Source organism: Colobus angolensis, unplaced genomic scaffold (assembly GCF_000951035.1).
Source record: "Colobus angolensis palliatus isolate OR3802 unplaced genomic scaffold, Cang.pa_1.0 Scaffold222, whole genome shotgun sequence".
Classification (NCBI taxonomy): domain Eukaryota; kingdom Metazoa; phylum Chordata; class Mammalia; order Primates; family Cercopithecidae; genus Colobus; species Colobus angolensis.
The window spans coordinates 94,606-118,350 of record NW_012115400.1 but is presented as its reverse complement, the minus strand read 5'-3'; the positions used below and the strand labels follow the sequence as shown (position 1 = coordinate 118,350).

The following is a 23,745-nucleotide window of genomic DNA, read 5'->3' as shown; positions in this document are numbered from 1 at the left end:
ATTATCTTGGCTGCTCTATTTATTGGTTGAAGGGTAATTTTTTTTTTTTTTTTTTTTTTGTCTTTTTTGAGACGGAATCTTGCTCGGTTGCCCAGGCTGGAGTGCAGTGGCGCAATCATAGCTCACTGCAGCCTCAACCTCCAGGGCTCAAGCCAGCCTCCCACCTCAGCCTCCCAAGTAGCTGGAACTACAGGTGTATAACACCACGCCTGGCTAATTTTTTTAAAAGTTTTTTGTAGAGATGAGGTCTTACTATGTTGCCCAGGCTGGTCTCAAACTCCTGGGCTCTAGCCATCCTCCCATCTTGGCCCCCAAAGTGCTGAGACTGCAGGTGTGAACCACTGTGCTTGGCTAAGACAACTGCTCCTTCACTTTTTTAGCTCTTTCTTTGAATAGCTATCTTATTATTTCCAGATTTAATGATTTATGGGCATATACAGAAGATAGACTGACTCTAGTTACTTACTCTCATGTTCAATTTAGTAATATGAATCTTTTTAGTTCTTCCCTCATGTGTAACTTCATGTCCTGTGCTTTCACCTTTAGTTTTTGATTTCTCAACTAGAGACATAATCTCTGGACCTCTCATCTGCATAAGAACAGGCTATTCATACTTGTAACTTTTCTTCAGCATTCCTTCTGCCTCTTAAATTCTGTCATCTGTAATATTACTTTTATATTGTTAAGGTTAAGATTTACATTCTCTTCTGTAACCAAAATTTGGTGAGTCTCCTATGCTTGTCTACCAATTATTTGTGAAGGGATGAAAGTTTATATGGTTTATATTATTATGAATGAAAATATTGTCCATTAAGGGGTTAAATAGTATTCTAGAATTTAACTTTTTGGAACAAATTCTAATTTTTCCAAGAATTTCTTCTTCCCTTTTTTTCTGGAGACAGAGTCTCACTCTGTGGCCCAGGCTGGAGTCCACTGGCTGGATCTCAGCTCACTGCTACCTCCACCTCCGAAGTTCAAGTGATTCGTGCGCCTCAGCCCCCTGAGTAGCTGGAACTACAGGTGCGAGTCACCATGTCCAGCTAATTTTTGTATTTTTAGTAGAGACGGGGTTTCACCATGGTGGCCAGGTGAGTGTTGAACTACTGACCTCAGGTGATCCTCCCGCCTTGGCTTCCCTCCCCAGTAGCTTTCACTGTCTCTATTGCCCCTTGAACTTCAAGTCCTCCAGGACGGTTACACATCATACCTCTGACAGCCCCCCTGTGTCTCCTGCAAGGCCTCTGTGCAGCCTGATGGCAGTTCTCTCGCTCCTCTGTGCCACGGTCGTCGTGAGACTTCACTGCTTCCGTGGGTGAGGTCCATTGTCCTGGGCGTCCCGTAGCTTCCCCTTTCTTGGCGTCCTCCCTTGTCATGCTGTGACCACCTCATGGTTGTGTGGTGTGATGTTTCCGTTTCTCGTCTGCATCTTCCAAGAGACTCAAACTGCACAGTCAGGAACCTTGTCTTGTTCACAGCTGATCCCCGGTTCTTAGAACAGCAGCTAACACACCGCGGAACACTTGTCTACGTAAATATGAGCCAAATGAATGTATTTTACTTTTTGTTAATTTCTTCGCACATTTTCTTTCTTTGGTCTTTCTGAAATGCTTGTTACTCAGCTGTTGGACTCCCTGGTTTGGTCTGGTAGGAGTTACATTCCTTCCGCGTCTTCGTAGTCGTCCAGTCTTCTGCGTGGAGACAGGTCTTTGTGAATTTCCCTTGACTGACGTGATGCTGTAGTGGAAACACCTCCAGTTTGGTGTAGTGTTGTTTCACCACTGGAGTCTTCCTCCTAATGGGGTCATACCTATCTCAGAGGGAGGTGGAGCGGTTCCAGTTGCATGTGTATTACACATGTGCAGGGGTGTGTTCATTATCCGATCTGTGGGAGTCAGGCTACACTTATCTCCCCAGTATTTAGTCCTGAAGTCCTTTCTGTAGCTTCTCTTTTTGGCCTGTTTAGTTATTGCTTCCCCTACCACTTCCAGAACAGAACTGATTGTATCTTCATGTTGTCCATGGCTCGGTTGGAACGTTTGCTTGTATTTTAATCACTTCCTGTCTAGACAATTGAAGGTCTTTGTCTTTTTCAAAAAAGGTTCTTTCTAAATCGAAACTCCAAAACTTGGGATGAATTCAAATTCAGCAATGTTGCCTTTGTAGTAAAGAAACTTTATAGGATTCGGAGTCTCATCTCTTCTGGCTGTTCCTTTCTGTTCTTTTGAGTACAATACAGAACTGTTTTTGTTTGATATTTTTCGTGTATTCTCATGATTTTCTTGGACAGCTTCTCTGCATTTGTGTCTGTCCTTCCCTATTCTCTCTCATTTCTGTTTGAAAGAGTAAGAAATTCCAGAATAAAATTTGGGGCTGCTATCTTAATGCGATCCATTGAAAAGGAGTTTTGAGTAGAATGAATGAAAGACTCTGTAGGTCTGCCACAGGTGTTTGTCTGAGGCCCCCCACTAGCTGGGCTTATGGCAACCTGAGTGCAGCCACTGAACCATACAGTTTCTAGTTGAAGTGCCTTTTTTTTTTTTGGCTTCACTGTTTTTTTAACTTTGGAGTTTTTAAAATAATATAGTGATGCAAACATTAAAGAAATTCAGAAAATAATAACTCACTCCTGTAATCCCGGCACTTTGGAAGGCCGAGGTGGGTGGATCATTCGTGGTCAGGAGTTCGAGACCAGCCTGGCCAACATGGTGAAACCCCGTCTCTACTAAAAATACAGAAATTAGCCAGGCCTGGTGGCGCGTGCCTGTGCTCCCAGCTACTCAGGAGGCAGGAAAATCGCTTGGACCCGGAAAGCAGAGGTTGCAGTGAGCCAAGACTGCGCCACTGTGCTCCAGCCTGGGCGACAGAGCCAGACTTCGTCTCAGGAAAAAAAAAAAAAAGTATATATATATATATATATATAAATTTTAGTACGTATCAAATGCATTTTTGTTGTTTGCTCCCAGGGAGTGGCTTTATTTGCTGTGCCATGAAATGTTGAATCCTTACTACGGGCTCTTCCAGTATTCTACAGACAATATTTACATGTTGCAAATAAATCCGGATTCTTCAATCAACCCCGTAAGTATGAATGAACAAAGAGGTAGGGAATTGAGTTGGAGAATTTTTGAGATGGATTTTCAGTTTCATTCTCAGTTCTTGGTCTATTTGTTGTAGAGTTAATCAAAGACATCGGTAAGCAAAACATGGAGAGGTAAAGTGAAAACTGAGTTAAGATGGATGATTTCAATCCGGTATTTTCAGAGACTGTGGTCACTGGGTATGTTGTGTTGAAGGAGATGAAGGGGGAAACGGAGCTGTTCATACACTCGGGACACTTTATGATCATTCGAGGGAACTCTAGAATGATGACTGTATTTGTTAATGGTGTCATTCTAAGGAGTGGGTTCTGAAGTCCAGCCTCCTCCCAGTCAAAACTGGAATCTTTCCAGAACTAGCTTTCTAAGCCACAAATGCTGCCACCCTTAGTGTGCTGGTTTTAGAGATGAGGAAGTCAGTGCAGTGTTTGCACGCTCAGCCCGAGGGCGGGCAGCCAGCCAGCAGGGGCTCCTCCTGTGGCGCCATGGCCTTCACCAGTGTCCTGCACAGGCCGCTGAGGCGAAGGCGGGGCAGGCCCTGCTTGTGCATTCAAATGCGGAAGAACCTTTCACCAACATGGAAGCAGAGTTTTGACTCCTTGTTTGAGGTGAACGTAATTCAAACCTGAAAGTAGAGATGTGTGGTTCCTGAGTTAAAAACCAGAACGGTGTGGCTCACACCTGTAATCCCAGAGCTTTGGGAGGCGGAGGCGGGCAGATCACGAGGTCAGGAGATCGAGACCATCCTGGCTAACACGGTGAAACCCCATCTCTACAAAAAATTAGCTGGGCGTGGTGGCAGGCGCCTGTAGTCCCAGCTACTTGGGAGGCTGAGGCAGGAGAATGGCGTGAACCTGGGAGGCGGAGCTTGCAGTAAGCCGAGATCGCGCCACTGCACTCCAGCCTGGGTGAAAGAGTGACGTCTCAAAAAAAAAAAAAAAAAAGCGGCTCTGGTTCTGGAATAGTTCTGTTTTGTTTTTTTGTTTTTTTGTTTTTTGAGACAGAGTCTCGCTCTGTCCTCCAGGCTGGAGTGCAGTGGCGCGATCTCTGCTCATTGCAACCTCTGCCTCCCAGGTTCAAGGGATTCTCCCACCTCAGCCTCCTGAGTACCTGGGATTACAGACGCCTGCCACCTCACCCGGCTAGTTTTTGTATTTTTAGTAGAGATGGGGTTTCGCCATGTTGGCCAGGCTGGTCTCAAACTCCTGACCTCAGGTGATCCACCTGCCTCGGCCTCCTAAAGTGTTGGGATGACAGGCGTGAGCAACTATAGCCAGCCTAGAATTGTTATTATTTGACTTGGCGTATTCATACATATTTTCCTGTGGTCTTTTTTCCCCCTTAGCATTTCTTCTCTCCCTCCCTCCCTTCCTTTCGTTCTGGATTAGAGGAGGAAGGGAACTTGCCCTTTTCTTTCTCATGCCGTAGGAGGGAGCGCAGGGCTGGCTTCCTGGGCGTGTGTCCAGCATGGTGCCTACAGTGTCAAGGCCCTGGGCTTGGTTTAATTCTCTGTTGTCACCAAGGTGAAATTCTCAGTCAGTGCTGAACACGGGGCTCCTCTGCCAGTTATATGGCCCTTCTGAGGAGGTGTTGGCCCTGAGAGCATACAAAACGTTGTCCAGCGAATCTAGGTAAATTTCTGCTACACAAGCAGCCTTCTTTCACATGCTCAGGAGCGGGGCCTGTGAGTCCCTGAGTCAATAGGTTGCCTCTGGGACACTTTTCCCGAGAAGCTTGGGGACTGCACTTCTTGGGAAGTGAGATTCCACATCGGCCGTCATCGGGCTGACAAATTCGTGTTCTCTGGTGCCCCCTACAGGACCACTTGTCTTATTTCCACTTTGTGGGGCGGATCATGGGGCTGGCTGTGTTCCACGGACACTACATCAATGGGGGCTTCACGGTGCCCTTCTATAAGCAGCTGCTGGGGAAGCCCATCCAGCTCTCAGACCTGGAATCCGTGGACCCGGAGCTGCATAAGAGCTTGGTGTGGATCCTGTAAGTATTGACTGATGGCGCACGGTCACCTGGCTTAGGGTACACCAACCACCGCGTCTACTGTATGCACGCATGTGTGCCTGTGTGTGTGTGTGTGTGTTATTTTGGGGATCGTTGTGAAATTGAAGAGACACAAAGAAACCATTGTATTATAACCAGAAACAGAAAAGGAGATTCTTTGGGAGGCTGAGGTGGGCAGATCACTTGAGCCCAGGAGTTTGAGAGCAGCCTGGGCAACATAGCGAGATCCCATTACAGCAAACAACAACAACAACAAAACCACCAGATCCAGTAAAAATATTCAGTTGACTTATTTTCCTCGATGTTGGACAGGTTTCTCTTCATGGACTAGATTGTTTCCTTGTATGATGAAGGTAAGATCCCAGACGTTAACAGGCCACTCCCCAGGCCCATTGTGGGGTGTGTGTGACACTCAGGGTGTCTCCAGTTAACCTACACAGGGGCCAAGCAAGTATCAAAACAAAATGAACATTTAGTTACCTGTGCTTTAGAATTATTCTAAACACTCTGTTAAGAGCAGCAGGCAGTGATGAGATGAACCGTGACTGTCACGGGTCCTTGCAGATTTCAAGGGGACAAAAGATCAGGCTCTGGCAGATGGAGGGATGTGGGTGAGTAGGAGTCGGGGTCTCCTGGTTGTGATCCATGTGTCATGTGTTCCAAGTTGAAGAGGGGACTCTGGGGATTGGGTAGAAAATCTTCTACTCAGCTGGGTGCAGTAGCTCTATGCCTATTATCCCAGTACTTTGGGAGGTCGAGGTGGGCAGATCACTTGCTCTTTTCGCTTGAAGTCAAAGGTTGGAGTTCGAGACCAACCTGGCCAACATAGTGAAATCCTGTCCCTACTAAAAATAAAAAAATTTTAAGAAGCCAGGTGTGGCATGTGCCTGTAATCCCAGCTAGTTGGGAGGCTGAAGCAGGAAAACTGCTTGAACCCAGGAGGCAGAGATTGCTATGAGCTGAGACCACACCACTGCACTCCAGCCTGGATGTCAGAGTGAGTCTGTCTCAAAAAGAAAAAGAAAAAGAAAATCTTCCACTCTGCCTATGGCTCAAGAACGATGGCAGATTCAAGAGCTACTTTTCACTTTTGAGTGCTTTTGTGTTTGAACTGATGCATTTGGAAAGGCTGCCTCTAAGGGAGGAAGGGAATTTTTTTTTTTTTTTTTTTTGAGGTGGAGTCTCGCTCTGTCGCCCAGGCTGGAGTGCAGTGGCTCGATCTCGGCTCACTGCAACCTCCACCTCCCAGGTTCAAGTGATTCTCCTGCCTCAGCCTCCCAAGTACCTGGGACTACAGGCGCCTGCCACCACGCCTGGCTAGTTTTTTGTATTTTTAGTAGAGATGGGGTTTCACCATGTTGGCCAGGCTGGTCTCAATCTCCTGACCTCGTAATCTGCCCACCTTGGCCTCCCAAAGTGCTGAGATTACAAGGGTGAGCTGCTGCGCCTGGCCGGGAATGGCATTTTCTTGGCATGGCTTCATCTCCAGGTCAATTTCCCTTTGACCCTGATACCTCTTCACATTCCTGCCTTTTGACTCCCACACTCAGCGTACAAAGCAGCTGGGTTGTGGGTCTCCTGAAACCACAGGATGGTAGAGCAACTTGCTCCCCGCCTTCTATGACTGTGGAAGCCAGCAGTGGGGACATCTGGAACCAGAGCTGGGGTCTCCAGGTCCTCCAGCACCTGTCGCTGTGCCACCCCCACACAGGTTCTGTGTCTGCCCGAGGCTGTCCTCTCTTGGAGCCCTGGGTCTGGCAGTCGTAAATGTTGTCTGTCTACCCAATGGCCCCACGTGGTGGCAGAGCTCTAACCTACATCCTTCTGTTTTATTTCAACAGAGAGAACGACATCACGCCTGTACTGGACCACACCTTCTGCGTGGAACACAACGCCTTTGGGCGGATCCTTCAGCATGAACTGAAACCCAATGGCAGAAATGTGCCGGTCACAGAGGAGAACAAGAAAGAATACGTCCGGTAATGCCACCTGGGGGGGACGGCCGGGTGCCTGGGGCAAGGCTGAGCCTGCGTTTAGTTGTCTGTGGGGGACGGCCGGGTGCCCGGGGCGTGGCTGAGCCTGCGTTTGGTTGCTGTAGCTCCTTCGCTGTGTGATGGCTGGCGCTTGTGATCAGATCACATGAACAGAGGTGACTTTCAGAACCCGACAGCTCAGCAGCAGCGTCGGGGATCTGCTTGGAGGGGCCCTGATGGGGCCAGGCCTGGCCTGAGGGACAGAGCCCATGTGGGGAAGGACTTTTCGGTGACCACCTAATTATGGATGCAGAGGTCAGAGGCAAAGGAGAGAGCAGTGGCTTCGGAGGGTCTCTGGTGCTCAGTCTGCGGAAGCCACCCTCTGTTTTTTCCATCCTTAACTTGAGGCAAATCCATGTTCAGGCCTCGGCACTTGCAGCTGAGAACTGTGTGGGCACGTCTGTGTGCCACGCTGTCCTGTGCTGTACTTGCAAATGTGCTTTTACACATTTAAAAATTGTTTACCTTTTTATAGGGTCTTGCTATGTTGCCAGGCTGGTCTCGAATCCCTGGCCTCAAGCGATCCTCTTGCCTCGGCCTCCCAAGGGGCTGGGATTCCAGGTGTGAGCCACCGTGCCTGGCCAGAACATGCTTTCAAATTGCAGCAATTGATGGGACAGATCAGGTTCAATCCTCCTGTTTTCAGGAGCGAATCGGAATGAATCAGGGCACCCACTGAGTCATTTTTAACGTGATGCCAAGGTTTGGTACTACTAAGCTGGTGGTGTGTTTGTCTGTCTTGGTGGAGAGATCTGGGGAGGGGGGGCCCAGTGTGTTCCCATGTTTGTCAGACTGTGATATCAGAACCTGCTTACAGGTCGGGCGTGGAGGCTCACGCCTGTCATCCCAGCACTTTGGGAGACCGAGGTGGGCGGATCACCTGAGGTCAGGAGCTCAAGACCAGCCTGGCCAACATGGTGAAACCCCGTCTCTACTAAAAATACAAAAATTAGCCAGGCGTGGTGGTGGGTGCCTGTAATCCCAGCTACTGGAGAGGGTGAGGCAGGAGAATCGCTTGAACCCAGGAGGCAGAGGTTGCAGTGAGCCGAGATTGCGCCATTGCACACTCCAGCCTGGGTGACAGAGTGAGACCCCGTCTCCAAAAAAAAAAAGAAAAGGATAAAAAAGCCTGCCCATGGTGGAAAATCCACTTGGTGTTGCATCCAACTTGCGAGTTTTTCTTCCAGGTTGTATGTAAACTGGAGGTTTATGAGAGGAATTGAAGCCCAGTTCTTAGCTCTGCAGAAGGGGTTCAATGAGCTCATCCCTCAACACCTGCTGAAGCCTTTTGACCAGAAGGAACTGGAGGTATGTGCCTGCCGTGCGGAGCTGACCCAGGGCGTTCAGGGGCCCCCTTGTGGCTGGCGTCTGCCTGTTTTAAATCCTTGCTGCAAGGGGCAGCATGTGCCATTTCCTAGTAAGCCTAGAAGCTGTTGGGGTTCCCAGACTAGAGCAAGAGTGGGGAGGCTGTTTATGCCGGTTGGTAACCGGCGAGATGTCTGCTTGGCGGTAGGAAATCTGAACAGTGCCCAGAAAACTGTTCAAGGTGGTTGTGGCTTCCCTCGTTTTCAGGGTATCTAGCGGGGGAGAACCAGGTGCTCCCACAGCAGTAACTTACTGCTTTTTATTCTGGCTGTTCCTAGACTAAGAACAAGGGGCTATTGTATTCTCTCGTCATACTGCATGCGCTTGAACACGGTGATTCATTCAGCCCTTATCCATCTCTGGTGCCAAACAGCTCAAACCTTGTAGATTGTTCTCCAAGTTTTTCTGCTGCCAGTGAGGAGAGCTTGGGAGCCAAGAGCTTGGATGGAGCAGTAGTTCTGGGGTGAACTTTTATGTTTTTTTTCTTTGGAGACAGTCTCGTTCTGTTGCCCAGGCTGGAGTGCAGTGGTGCAGTCGTGGCTCACTGCAGCCTCGACCTCCCAGGCTGAAGCAATCCTTCCACCTCAGCCTCCCAAGTAGCTGAGACTACAGGTGCCCGTCACCATGCCTGGCTACTTTTTGTATTTGTTGTAGAGACAGGGTTTTGCCGTGTTGTCCAGGCTGGCCTTGAACTCCTGGGCTCAAGCAATCCGCCCAACTTCGGCCCCCACAAAGTGCTGGGACTACAGGCGTGAGCCATTGCACCTAGCAGGGGTGAACTTAATTTTAAGCCAGTTGCAGAAACACGCCCCATCGGCCCCAGCCCCACGTAACTCTTGCGGAATTCTCCTGTCTTCAGACTTGAAACTCCACATGTCCTTGAGTGTCCTGGAGAGACCCTGGGACGTGCCCTTGTTCATGGGGGTAGCTGTGTTCAGTGTCACCTGTTGGTGCTTTGATACTGCTCACCCAAGCAGAGCAAAAACCCCGCTTTGGTTATAAGATAACGTCCCATCAGCAGCTGTGCACTGTGGTCCTTGGGGTTGGAGACCCGTCTGGAGGAGGCGGACGGAAGCATGTGCCACAGGCCTCCTGTTTGTAGCTTTCTTCCCATCTCCGCATCTGCCTAGTTTATTTAGACACAGCTGCTGCTTTGCTTGGGAACCGACTTTTCACTGTTGTGTGTGTCGGGTACCTAGGAGGCACATCCTGACGTGGGTTTATACATTTTGGAAGTAACTCACCTTTCTGCACCTCCTCAGCTGATCATAGGTGGCCTAGATAAAATAGACTTGAACGACTGGAAGTCGAACACGCGGCTGAAGCACTGTGTGGCCGACAGCAACATCGTGCGGTGGTTCTGGCAAGCGGTGGAGACGTTCGATGAAGAAAGGAGGGCCAGGCTCCTGCAGTTTGTGACTGGATCCACACGGGTCCCGCTCCAAGGCTTCAAGGCTTTGCAAGGTGACTGACGTGGAGGCGGGGCTATTCGATGACGCGTCTGTGGGGGCTGTGTTCTGTACTAGGCTGTGGACCGGAAGAGCTGGAGGGTGGCCGGGATGTTTTTCTGAGACGTGTGCTAGAAAATGGCATAAGGAATGTTCTCCAGTAGTTAATGCTCTGCCCTGCAGAGGCCGTGTGTGAGCAGGTGTGGGGCCCCGCTGAGCAAAGACTGTGGAGCCACTCCAGGGCACGTGGATCCCCCTCCTCACTGCTTCCAAAAAGCCAAGAGGGTCTGGCCAGCAGAGGCCTTCAGAGTGTCTGTGAGGCCAGCTTAGCCAAGACCCCGGGGAGGGAGCTATGGGGGAACCGCCCCCAGTCTCGGTGGCTCCAAAGCTTGGAGCTGCACATGAACCCGTTTAGCCACAAACCACACCAAAAGATGATGTCATGCTCACTCTATTTAAGCTACTGAGGGAAAGGTGCCCGTCTGCCTGTAGGGCCGGCGGCCTAATGTCTCATCTTTTACACTGAGGGTTCGGAGGGGATGTTGCTGGAAGGAGTGAGGTGAACGGTGTCACCATACTGAAATTTAGCTGATTGAACTGTAAATGCTGACAGACACACAGACACATTCTGAACACAGAATACTGCCTCTGCCTCGCTGAGTAAAAGGAGGTTAATTCCATTTCAGTCGGCTTTGGCCATCAGGGCGCCTTCGACTTTTCCATTGTGACCTCTGCCTATGGATTTGCTGCCAGGGGCCCGGCCTGAATAAAAAGGGGTTCGAGGCTGAGCCCCGCTCGCATCTGGGAGCCTCTGTCTGCTTGACCAGCCTGACCATGGCAGCTGCTCCCAGAGCGTGCTGGTGCCTGTCATTTACAAAGCCTTTCTCATTCCGTTCTCCCAACAACCCAGAGAGCCTGGCTGACGAGGATTATTAGCCTCATCCCATGGATGAGGAAGCCGAGACTCACTGAGGCCATGAGATTTATTATCCCCCCAAGGGGAAGAAACAGGCAGGTGTGACTGGTGAGGCAGGGCAGGGATCCAGGCTTCCTGACCAACCCTTTTCTCATGGCGCCATTGTCTTGCCCACAGCAGGTCCACGTGCAAAACGTTCCCGCTTAGAGATGGTCCCTGTCGTCGTAAGGGTCTCATTTGTCCCCCAATAATTGGATAGACTTTAGCCCAGTGTCCCCGAAGTGTCTAGAAGGTGGGTCAGAGGTGAACAACAGGGTCACAGTGCAGAACAAGGCGTGCTGGTGCTGTGGGAGGGTGGCAGGGCTGGGCAGAGTGGCCAGGGCCCTGCAGGAGGTCTCTGAAGCCCCCCACCTGGCGCAGCCTGTCCTGACTCCCCAGGAGGTTGGGGCTTGGAGGGTGTGGCCTGCGAGGGGGGGGGGAGCCAGCTTCCTGTCCCAGGTCCCCAGGAAGCAGGGGCTGCACTCTGAGACCCTCTGCCCAACATAAAGATGGTGTCTCTGCTGGTCCTCATTGCTCCTGGATTCCTGTCCTGCCGCTGACCTTGGCCCAGCTTGAAAGGAATATCTGTGAATACACAGGAGCAAGGGGCAGCAAAGCCAAGGCCTGTGACCTCTGTGCCCTCCTTTCCCGGCGCCCGGCAGCCCTGTCAGCTAGCCGTCTTTGCCGCAGCAGTGGTGGCTGCTGGCCAGCCTGGTGCTCACTTGGGGCTGAGTCTGGAAAGACCTGAGGAAGAAGGGGCCTGGTGCCTCTCCCTGTGCCACAGAACTGGTAGGCAAGTCGTTTATTCCAGAGGGTGGGTGCAAACAGCTCTGACCCTCAGGGAGCCTGTCTGGAGCAGGCTTATGGTCAGGGTACACTTTAGGAGGGGCCTTAGCAGTCCTTGCTCTGCCCCCTGTGATACTCTAAAATGTTGGAATTTCGGCCAAGTGTGGTGTGGCTCACGCCTGTAATCCCAGCACATTGGGAGGCCGAGGCGGGTGGATCACCTGAGGCGATCCAGGAATTCCAGACCAGCCTGTGAAACACAGCAAAACCCCATCTCTACTAAAAATATACCAATTAGCCAGGCGTGGTGGTGTGTACCTGTAATCTCAGCTACTTGGGAGGCTGAGGCAGAAGAATTGCTTGAACCTGGCAGTCAGGTGTTGCAGTGAGCTGAGACTGCCCCACTGCACTCCAGCCTGAGCAACAGAAACCCTTCTCAAAAAAATGTCTGAATGTTGTCACTTTGATGGCCATTGCAGGCATGTCCTAAAACCGGGCCTGGGAACCTCATGGCCCTATCACAGGACAGCCTGCCTGGGTGTAGGGGTGGGAACGTGGTCAGGGCCCTGGCTCCTGGGGGCCGTGTGGCCGGGAAGTGCCACAGCTGTGCCTCTGAAGTACATTAACTAGAATGTTGTCTTGTAAGGTTCTACAGGCGCGGCAGGGCCCCGGCTGTTCACCATCCACCTGATAGATGCGAACACAGACAACCTTCCAAAGGCCCATACCTGGTAAGCACCGCGGCCAGGAAGTCACGGCGTCCTGGGAGCCCTGGAGGATGCCGACGTTCACGTTCATTTTGTTGTTTTTTTTTTTTGGAGATGGAGTCTCTGCTAAAATATTTCTGTCATCATCAAAACTCAAAAGCCACAGCACCTGAGACACAAGGAGAAATTCGAGAGTTGAATGACAATTCTGAAGCCCTCAAGCAAGCAACTCTTCCCCCAACATTACAACGCTGTATAGAGTGGCTTTACTGGCCATGCAACAAAATATAAGAGGGCCAACATTATTGCTAAACTTAACATAAAATCTTACAGTATATATAACCTAAAATGTATAGATTTTCTCTTGATTTAGTTTTTTGTTTTTTTGAGACGGTCTTGCTTTGTCCCAGGCTGGAGTGCAGTGGCACAATCTTGATTCACTGCAACCTCTGCCTCCTGGGTTCAGGCTATTCTCGTGCCTCAGCCTCCCAAGTAGCTGGGATTACAGGCACCCACCAACACGCCCGGCTAATTTTTGTATTTTTAGTAGAGACGGGGTTTCGCCATATTGGCCAGGCTGGTCTGGAACTCCTGGCCTCAGGTGATCTGCCCGCCTCGGCCTCCCAAAGTGCTGAGATTACAGGCATGAGCCGCCAAGCCCGGCCTCATGTTATTTTTTTAAAGCTGTTTCCTGATTTGTAGGACTCTGTTTCATTTATGCCAAGTCTCAATGACTGGCAGTAGTGCTTGTGTCAGATGGGACGAGTACTTTGCAGCATGCCACACAAAGGTTGTCACAGTATCTTATGAAACTAATTTTGTTATGAGCCATGTCATTAATGAACATTGGTGTTTCAGTGGAGTGTGGCTACCACTCCAGCAGGCTCAAGTCTTCTTCTCTGACAGATGTTATGTACACACACCTCTTGGTAAGGAAAATTGTCTAGTTTTGGTCTTCACTTTATCTGACATTTCTGGGTCCCCATCTTCTTGGACTCCTGCTTATGACACACGCACCTTGTCTATTGCAAATATTTTCTTCCTAAATTTTAACTTAAAAATGAGTCTCCATAGTAGATTATTTCCTGTATGGTTTAAAAATCCAGTCACTTGCACGCACTTTGTCCTGGAACCATCTATTGAGACGAGTAGCCGCGTTTCCTTGGGGGAACCAGTACTAGATGCTGTTGAGATGCCCAGTGAGATGATGGAGGGTTCCTGTCTTGGAAACCAAGGATGCGGGATCAAATGCTAGCTGAGACACCCTCTGACATGTGATTTGGGGCAAATGACCCCATATTCCAACTTGGTTTTCCACACGTGTGAAATGAGGTAATGTAGCTGGTCCTGGACCGTGGTGGTGGGTGCCAGGGTCCTGCTCCGAGCGTGGCTGTGGCATCCGTTATGGGAACGCACCATGTTGACTACGGACCTACTCACAAGGCTTTTGTCCTTTAGCAGTTTAGTGCTTGGAGTTAGATGCATGTGGGAAGTATGCTCTGAAGCACAGAAAAGAGTGCCCACCCTGGAACCCAGCTCTGTAGAGACAGACACCCTCCTGAATTGCTTACCCTAGAAGCCAGGAAGTCACTGTACGTCCTCTGGGTCACAATTTTGTATTTTTTGGTTTGCTACGGTAGCTTCTTAAATGATGTCTTTTTCTTTGCACAAATACTGGAAACGAGTTTCCCCCTGGAAATATCGAGTCAAAAGTTGAGTATTCATTTCATCTTTTAAGGATTTGTCATCTTACTAGTTTTGAGATTTTGTTTTTGCAAGGAATTTTCCAGACTGCCCCGTTGTGGTCTCAGATCAAGTCCCAGAGGAACAGACAGACACGCCATACATCGTTAGTGGTGACATTGCCTGACAGCCAGTCTGGGTTACAGGGGCTGCCAAAGAGGCATTCCTAGCACAGAGAAAGAATTTCTCCCACAGTCAGACAGACAAAAAACAAGTGGAGCACTTTGTCCTGACAGAAGCCGTGAACAGTAATTTGGTGATGTTTTGGTGGTCAAGGCTCAAGACTTACTTTACTGTGTGTTGACTGGGCATGGTGGCTCAGGCCTGTAGTCCCAGCACGCTGTGAGGCCAAGGCAGGAGGTTCACTTGAGGCCAGGAGTTTGAGAGCAGCCTGGGCAACCTAGCAAGACCCTGTCTCTACCAAAAAGCAAAAACAAATTACAGATCTTTGTATTAGAAGCAGAAAAGCACAAGGGGACATGGAGAACTCACCACCACTCCTGCCCCGCCCCCCATTCCTCTCCCCTCCCACACACACTTCTCGCTGCCTGTCCTTGGCCTTGGGGTTGGTCCCAGGGCTGGACTGCCCACCCAGTGACTCTCACTCTTTTGTCCTTTTTCAGCTTTAACCGGATCGACATTCCACCATATGAGTCCTATGAGAAGCTCTATGAGAAGCTGCTGACAGCCGTGGAGGAGACCTGCGGGTTTGCTGTGGAGTGAAAAGCAACCAAAGGCAACAGAGTCTAGCTCATGGCCACCAGACCAAAAGCATCCAGCTTCTGTGCGCCTCCTGCAAAGCTGGCAGAGGCCCTGGAATTCCGGATCACCTGAGGGGAAAGGGTTGTCTCTCTCCTTTCTGTTGGGGGAGGGGGATGGGGGACTTTTGTTGGTGGCTCCCACCCATATATCTCTCCTTTATTATAGTACTCCCACCCGCTTCCATCACCCATCCAATAAAATGCAGCCAGGGCTTTGGTCACACAGGATATTCTGCTGTGGTTGCAACCCATGTGGTGATAAGGCTCACGGCCCTGAGCTCTTTACGGGAGCATCAACCCACAGTTAGGGGACTGAGTGTGGCTGGCTGAGGGTTTGGAACTGGTGGCTATCCCCGCTGTTCCATCTCAAAACAGCCTTGAGGCCCCTTTTCAATTTGAGCAGCTGCCTCAGATTCCAGATTTCACATCCCAGCAGCCTGTTCTGGGCAGCAGATGAATTTCCAACTGAAAAATAACTGCATAATGTATGCTTATTGGAATTCTGCCACAGCAGGAAGCTTGAGTCAAAATGTGTTTCCCCTTTGAAAGGAGAAGGAATTGGAGCAGCTTTTCCTGGAGCCAGGATATTTCTTTGCTGGGTATCTTGGCTGAGAATTTTTTACATAGAGAAAAACCATCTTTTAAGGGCCACTTTTGCTGCATTATCTGTCCAGTTTGACTTTTCTTTTCAGTGAAAACACCATGTCGTGGCGTGTAGAAAAGAGCAGACCAAAATCAGCCCTAGAGCCAACCAGTCAGTCCCAAAGCTGTGACCTCTGTGCCACTGTTGTCCATAGAAGAGCATCAACTGTGTCACTTAAAATATTAGTAAACCATGATGCGGCAACTGCTAAGAGCTAAACTAACAAAATTGTGTTATCATAGCTGCTGGCTTGGTGCGAACTAGCTTAAAAGCAATGGTGAAAGGATAACCTCGATGATGTAAATCCACCCAAAGATACTGTTCTACAAAAAGTAGGGTGTGGACGCAAACCTGTGACCGCAGAGGGGGACGGCTCCACACTGCCTCATGTGGCCCCTTTCCCAGTGGCAGCTGGTGACACTAATGATTGCTACTCGGTTCACTTGCCCAGATGTCTTCGTATGATGAGCAAGGCCAGAAGCAAGCCTAGACTCGAAGTTTCTGACACCATTTCCAGTTTGCACAGAAGTCAAACAGTATTTTATCTTAAAGTGGCTTGATTTCCAGTAGCTGAACTCGGGCAGAAAACAGCAGCAGCAACCAATGTTCCTGTATGGTTTCTTTGTTGTTGTTTTTGTTTGGGGTGGGGGCAAGTACAGGGTAATTGATGAGCAAGACATTTCACTGCTGTCGAAGTCTCTGGGATCCCGCTGTGGGTCTGAGATGGCCTGGGAAGGACCTTGTGGACGACGGTTTTATCTGTTCTTTTTGTCACTGTTAACTTCTGGGCTGCTGAGGTTCTAGAATGGAAGGGCTGCCAAATGAGGTTTGCTGCAGGAGGAAAGTTTAATCCCCCATTCCAGAAGTCCAGGCCAAATGGTGGGCTTAGCCTCTTTGAAAAGCTCTGCCTTGCCCCCCCTCAAGGTGGGCGCATCCTGTGTCTCATTCACCATGATGCTTCCTGAAGGTGTTCTAGAAGCCCGTGTCCCAGTGGCTCTATCCAGCCTTTCCTTGCATCTTCCTCTTGAAGGTGAGGAAGTGGAAACTACAGCCCTCCCCCGGAGAGCCCACTCTCTATCATGAGCCTAACCCGCGGGAGGCAGAAGAGACACCCATCCAAGAACGGAAGTGGCCTCCGGGATGAGGTCGGAGGCCCCACCTGATTTTCCTGGTGGTGGTATCCAAAATCTGCAGTAACTAGGAAGGAAACCAGGGTCTCATGGTTTAAAAGACTTTGAAGCAGGAATGTTGCATTTGACGCCTTTAAAACTACCTTTTTGCTGTTGGGAGGAGTCGGGGGCGAGCCTTAGCAGCTGCACCCGCCAGCCCCATGCTGGTCGGTGCTGCCCTGCCTCTCGGGCCGGGTGTTGCTTCAGCCCAGAGCCAGAGGGCTGGGTCCCGGGTCCTCCACAGGTGGCCCCGGCGGACACATGCATTCCCGTCCCGGCCTTCCATCTCTGCTTCTCCACTTCCACCTGCGTGTGGGTTTGCTGCCTTGTCATCGGTCGTGTGAGTGTCGCAGACCTTTCCAGAGCTCCGGTTCACTCTCCACACAGGCCTCCCCTGTCGGTGGCATCACACTCCCAGAACCTTCAGTTTCTACGATGGTTTGTTTGGTCCTTTTGAACCACCCCAAAGAACTCAATATGGCAAAGCAAATGGTAAAAGCTGCCCGACTGTTGGTCTTCGGGTCCGCGCGAAGCCCATTCACATGCGACGTGTGTCGCCCCTCTCGTTGGTCCCAGGCGATCCAGCCATGCCCCCTGCCCCTCTGCCCAGATGCTTCAGGGGCCCGGCTTTTCAGGCTTGCCCTCACCAGCGGCCGTCAGCCGACACTCAGGGATGTAGCAAACACCACTCCGCCAGTGCTTTTGGTAGGAAGAGCTGAGGCTGCCTGGGAGGCCCGGGGCGACAGGAAAAGGGCTCTCTCCAGTTCTGAAAAGAGAATCTGCCACCAGATCGAATTTCGACCCCTGAGCTTGTTCAGACGTATGGTCCGAATTCAGATTAAGGTGGTCACCCAATCTGAGATGTCAGGAAAGGCTTTCTGCAGAGAAAATGTCCCCCCACCCGCCATCTGCAGCCAGGTGTGTGCCGCACGGCAGCCTTCCCGAAACACAGTATGGATTTTAAAAATGTGTTTATTTTTGTTTCTCAACCACTTTATAATGTATTTTTTAATTTATTTTGTAATGTCTTGTTTTTAAGTATTGCTGCTATCCTTGTTATCCTTCCCACGGTTTTTATCGCTGATTTATTTTGTGAAAGTTAGTTGTACACTAATGTTCTGTTTTATGTCAAAATCAAAAGTATTTAATGAAATACTAGTTCTATTTAATGTGGTTATGGAACCAGCTGGAAACACAAAACAAACAGTGATTGTACAGCAGGCTGGGCCCAGGAGGTCAGGTTCATTTTGTTACATATGCAATAAACTCACGACTTTACATTTTTGGCGTCTGTTATTTTGGTGTGGAAATGAGATTCCGGTGTCTTTGCAAACCCACAGGAAAGGAAGTGTGTAGGCAGGAATACTGGCAAGGGCCTTCCAAGGGAAAAGGACAGAGTTAAGGATAGAATTGTAAGGGAAACTAATGACAATATGGCAGTGGGTTGAAAGTGTTCTACCAAGCAAAAACGTGGGACTGAGAACATTTAGAATTTCTTTGCGCACTGGTTATCTTTTCATTTTTCCCCTCTTTTTATGTTTATTTATTTATTTTTTTTTTGAGAAGGAGTTTTGCTCATTGCCCAGGCTGGAGTACAGTGGTGCAACCTTGGCTCACTGCAACCTCTGCCTCCCGGGTTCAAGCGATTCTCCTGCCTCAGCCTCCCCAGTAGCTGGGATTACAGGCGCGCACCATGCCCGGCTTATTTTGTATTTTTATTAGAGACGGGGTTTCTCCACGTTGGTCAGGCTGGTCTCAAACTCCCGACCTCAGGTGATCCACCCACCTCGGACTCCCAAAGTGCTGGGATTACAGGCGTGAGCCACCACGCCCAGCCTCTTTAACTTCTTGATACAATATTTTGTTTTCAGCAGACAACTGGCAAGTCTTGCACCTGCTTGGTTAGCTTTATTCTTTTAGATGCTATTATAAACATAACTGCTTTCTTAAGTTCTTTTGTGGATATTCATTGCTAGTATATAGAAACATAACTGCATTTGTGTGTCAATCTCGTACCCCAAAACTGCAAAAATTCGCTTCCTAGCTCTAGTGGCTTTCTTGTGAATTCTTCGCAATTTTCTCTCTGTAGGAGATAGCTTTGCCTGTTCCTTCCAACTTGGATGCCTTTTATTTCTTATCTGTTAGCTCTGGCTTATACTTTTCCAGCACAATGTTGAAAAACTGGTAAAAATGGGAATATTTTTCTTGTTCCTGATCGTAGGGGGAATGTTTATAGTAAAATGCCCTTCTGTATCAATTGAGATGTACATGATTTTTCCCCTCTGTTCTATTAATGTGATGTGTTACATTGATTTTCTTACGTTGGGCCACCCTTCCCTTCCTGGGATAAATTCTACTTGGTTTTGGTGAATAATCCTTTTAATATGGTCTTGGGGCCGGGCGTTGTGGCTCATGCCTGTAACCCCAGCACTTTGGGAGGCTGAGGCGGGTGGATCATGAGGTCAGGAGTTCAAGACCAGCCTGGCCAACAGAGTGAAACCTTGTCTGTACTAAAAACACAAAAATTAGCCGGGTGTGGTGGCACACGCCTGTAGTCCCAGCTACTCAGGAGGCTGAGGCGGGAGAATTGCTTGAACCTGGGAGGTGGCGTTTGCAGTGTGCCGAGACTGCGGCATTGCACTCCAGCCTGGGTGACAGAGCAAGACTCTGTCTCAAAAAAAAAAAAAGCTGTTGGATTCAATTTTGTTGAGGATTTTTACATCTATATTCATAACGGATATTGGTCTATAGTTTTCTTGTAGTGTTTTTCTCTGGCTTTGAAATCACAGTAATGTTAGCCTCATAGAATAAGTTAGGAAGCATTCTTTCCTTTTCAACTATTTGAAGGAGTTTGAGAAAGACTGGCATTAATTCTTCTTTAAATGTTTGATAGAATTCACCAGTGAAGCCATCTGGTCTTGAGCTTTTCTTTGTTGGGACATTTTTGATTTTTGATTCGATCTTCTTACTAGTTGTCAGTCTATTCAGATTTTCTGTTTCTTCATGATTCGGTCTTGGTAGGTCGTAGAGTTCTAGGAAATCCAGTTCATCTAGGTTATTCAATTTGTTGGCATACAGTTGTTCATAATACTCTTAAAATCCTCTTTATAGTTCTGTAAAATTGGTAATAATGTCCCCTCTTTTCTTTTAGTTGATTCTTCTTTCTTAATCATCTAAAGTTTTGTCAATCTTGTTGATCTCTTTGAAGAACCAACTCTTAGCCTCATTGATTTTTCTCATTTGTCTTTTATTTCCTCTGCTATAATATTTATTTTCTTACTTCTGTTAGCTTTGGGTTTAGTTTGTTCTTTTTTTGAGTTTGTTCTTTTTGGGTTTAGTTTGTTCTTTGTTCTTTTTGTTTTTTTTTGTTTTTTTGGGGGGGTTTCGTTTGTTCTTTGGGTTTAGTTTGTTCCTTAAGGTATAATGTACGTTGTCCATTTTTAACCTTCTTTTTAATATAAAGATTTACAGCTATAAGTTTCCTTGGTCATGGTGAATAATCCTTAGCACTGCTTTCGCTGCATTCCGTAAGTTTTGGTATGTTGTATTTTGTCTCAAGATATTTTCTAATTTCCCTTGTGATTTATTCTTTGACCCATTGGTTGTTTGAAAGCATCTTGTCTCATTTCCACATATTTGTGAATTTCCCAGTTTCCTTCTGTTACTGATTTTTAGCTTCATTCTGTTGTGGTCAGAGAAAATACTGTGTGTGACTTCAGTCTTCTTAAATTTATTGAGACTTGTTTTATGACCTCTCTGGAGATAGTATATTCTGGAGAATGTTCCATGTGCATTTGAGAAGAATGTGTATTCTGCTGTTGTTGGGTTGGAGTGTTTTGTGTTTGTTTGTTAGGTCCAATTGGTCTATAGTGTTGTTCAAGTCCTACATTTCCTTAGTGATCCTCTGTCTAGTTGTTCTATTAATAATTTATTGAAAGTGGGGTACTGGGCTGGGCGCAGTGGCTCATGCCTGTAATCCCAGCACTTTGGGAGGATGAGGCAGGTGTTCACTTGAGGTCAGGAGTTCGAGACCAGCGAAACCCCGTCTCTAATAAAAATACAAAAATTAGCCGAGTGTGGTGGCACATGCCTGCAATCCCAGCTACTCTGGAGGCTGAGGCAGGAGAATCACTTGAACCTGGGAGGCAGAGGTTGTAGTGAGCTGAGATTGCGCCACTGCACTCCAGCCTGGGTGACAGAGCAACACTCCATCTCAAAAAAAAGTGGGGTATTGAAGCTTCCTACTATTATAATGGAGCTATTTCACCCTCACCTTTGCTGTGAGTCTCTCTGGGTTTATCCTAGCTGAAATTTGTCGAGGTTCCTAAATCTGTACGTCCATTTCTTTCTTCCAATTTGGGAAAGTTTTGTCCATTATTTTTTCAAATAAGCTCTGTCCTCTTCCTGTCTCTCTTCTCTTTCTGGAACTTCCTAAACTGGACACCTTGATGTGTCCTAAAAATCCCTTGGGCTCTCTTAATTTTTTTTTTTTTTTTTTTGCTCCTCCAATTCAGTGATTTCAAATGATCCATTTTCTAAGGTCTCTGATTCTTTTGCCTGTTCGAGTCTGCTGTTGAACCACTGTATTGAATACTTCAATTCATTTATTGTATTTTTCAGTGCCAGAATTTGGTTTAAATAATTTGTTTTTGGCTGATATTCTCGTTTTGTTCATACATCACTATCCTGATCTCCCTTAGGCCTTTCTCATGTTCTCCCATAGATCTCTGAGCATATTCAAGACAACTGTTTTAAAATCTTTTCTAACAAGTCTGATGCCTTGGTTTCTTCAGGGATGGCTTCTAGAGATATATTTTGTTCCTTTGAATGGGACATGTTTTCCTATTTCTTGTGTATCCTTGTGTGTGTGTGTGTGTGTGTGTGTGTGTGTGTTTTAAACTGGGCATTCACAAAAGCAGTCATCTCTTCCAGTCTTTGAAGAGTGGTGGGGAAAAGCTTCACTAATTCAGAGGGCATATCCTTTTTTTTTTTTGAGACAGAGTCTCGCTCTGTCGCCCGGGCTGGAGTGCAGTGGGGGGCTTTCGGCTCACTGCAAGCTCCGCCTCCCGGGTTCCCGCCATTCTCCTGCCTCAGCCTCCCGAGTAGCTGGGACTACAGGCGCCCGCCACCTCACCCGGCTAGTTTTTTGTATTTTTTAGTAGAGACGGGGTTTCACCGTGTTAGCCAGGATGGTCTCGATCTCCTGACCTCGTGATCCGCCTGTCTCGGCCTCCCAAAGTGCTGGGATTACAGGCTTGAGCCACCGCGCCTGGCCCAGAAGGCACATCCTAAATACCTGGTATCAGCTTGAGGTGACAGCTTAAGGTCATCTCAGATCTTTTAGGGGCCTCTGTTTTTCTTTGGCTTATACCATATATGTGGCTGCTTTTAAAAGTCTTAATTTCTCAAAGGGTCTTAACCCAGCTGCTTCTTAGGAACAAGATGTCCTCTTATATTTTCTTTTCCATAATCTCTTGCCCCAGGTATCCACTGTGGTCCCCCTGGCGGCTTTTACATGTCGTGCCTGCCACTGCCTCCCATGGCTCTTGCTGGCCTGAGATCTGAACTGGGCCGCCTTCCCTGCTTCACCTCTGAGTCAGATGACATAGAAACCAGCCCATCGGGCAGCCCAAAGACAGCCGAACACTGCAAGTCAGTTCTGCTCTGCTCCTTCCAGTGCAAGGGAAGACACTGGAAACTGGGCTGCTTCCTCCGAAACACACAGTCGTGTGCCGGGGAGGGATGGGGGAAGGGCAAATACAAATGACATAAAAACTATTTTGAATGTGGCTTTTTCTTGACTGGGTGTTCACCTGGTTGCTATAGACCTTGGGCTGCTTTCCAGAGCTCCTCCTAATAAGTGCCCAGTTGTTGTTTTTTTTCTTCAATGGTTCCTGGTCTGCCATCTCCAATCTCTCTTGATTGGAGAATTCAATCCATTTTACACTGAAAGTACTTACTGATAAGAAGGGAGTTACTTCTGCCATTTAAACTTTTTTTTTTTTTGGTTCCTCATTTCCTCCATTAGTGCCTTCTGTGTTTGGTTCATTTTTTACAGTGACATGGGGATTACACTTGACATCCTAACATTACCACAACCTAAACTGAATTTATATCGACCTAATTTGAGTAACATACAAAACTCTGCTCCTGTACTGCTCTGTCTCCCTTACTGTTATTGACATCACAGATTACATCCTTACACATTGTGCACCCAGTATTAGCAGTTGTTAATGGATCTTTGTAATCATGTAGAGAATAAAAAGTAGAGTTACAAACCACCATTAGAATATGCTAGATTTTGTAATTGTTCATGTATTTACCTTTACTGGAGATCTCTAGTTCTTCTTACAACTTCAAGTTGTAAGATGCTTAGTGTTCTTTTAAAGAAGTTTATTGGCCGGGCGCGGTGCCTCAAGCCTGTAATCCCAGCACTTTGGGAGGCCAAGACGGGCGGATCATGAGGTCAGGAGATCGAGACCATCCTGGCTAACACGGTGAAACCCCGTCTCTACTAAAAAAAATAAAAAAATTAAAAAAACTAGCCGGGCGAGGTGGCGGGTGCCTGTAGTCCCAGCTACTCGGGAGGCTGAGGCCGGAGAATAGCATAAACCCGGGAGGCGGAGCTTGCAGTGAGCTGAGATCCGGCCACTGCACTCCAGCCCGGGCAACAGAGCGAGACTCCGTCTCAAAAAAAAAGAAAAAAAAGAAAAGGAAAAAAAAAAAAGTTTATTGTTCAGTGTTTCAACCTGAAAACCTCCTTCTAGCATTTCTTGCAAAGAATGATAATGAACTCCCTCAGCTTTTATCTGGGAAAGTATTAATTTCTTCCTTATTTCTGAAGGACAGTTGTTAGATACAGAATTCTAACAGGTTTTCTTTCTTTCAGCAGTTTTAATATATAAGCCCATTCCCTTCTGATTCCCAAAGTTTCTGATGAAAAATATGCTGATAATCTTGAGAATCTCTTGTATGTGATAAATTACTTCTCTCTTGCTGCCTTCAAGGTTTTGTCTTCAAG

At 48.0% G+C, this 23,745-nt stretch overlaps 1 protein-coding gene across 1 annotated transcript in view; it reads left to right on the top strand.

Annotated features, from left to right (window-relative positions):
• SMURF1 (SMAD specific E3 ubiquitin protein ligase 1) overlaps positions 1 to 18,007 on the top strand; it is a 68,383-nt gene extending 50,376 nt beyond the window's left edge. Inside the window, exons 14-20 of the mRNA XM_011943948.1 lie at positions 2,964 to 3,078; positions 4,915 to 5,093; positions 6,956 to 7,093; positions 8,335 to 8,455; positions 9,775 to 9,976; positions 12,348 to 12,432; positions 14,775 to 18,007. Of these exons, the coding sequence (XP_011799338.1) occupies positions 2,964 to 3,078; positions 4,915 to 5,093; positions 6,956 to 7,093; positions 8,335 to 8,455; positions 9,775 to 9,976; positions 12,348 to 12,432; positions 14,775 to 14,874 (940 nt within the window). The 3' untranslated portion in view covers positions 14,875 to 18,007. The remainder of the gene's footprint in view (positions 1 to 2,963; positions 3,079 to 4,914; positions 5,094 to 6,955; positions 7,094 to 8,334; positions 8,456 to 9,774; positions 9,977 to 12,347; positions 12,433 to 14,774) is intronic.
• The last annotated feature ends 5,738 nt before the right edge of the window (positions 18,008 to 23,745 follow it).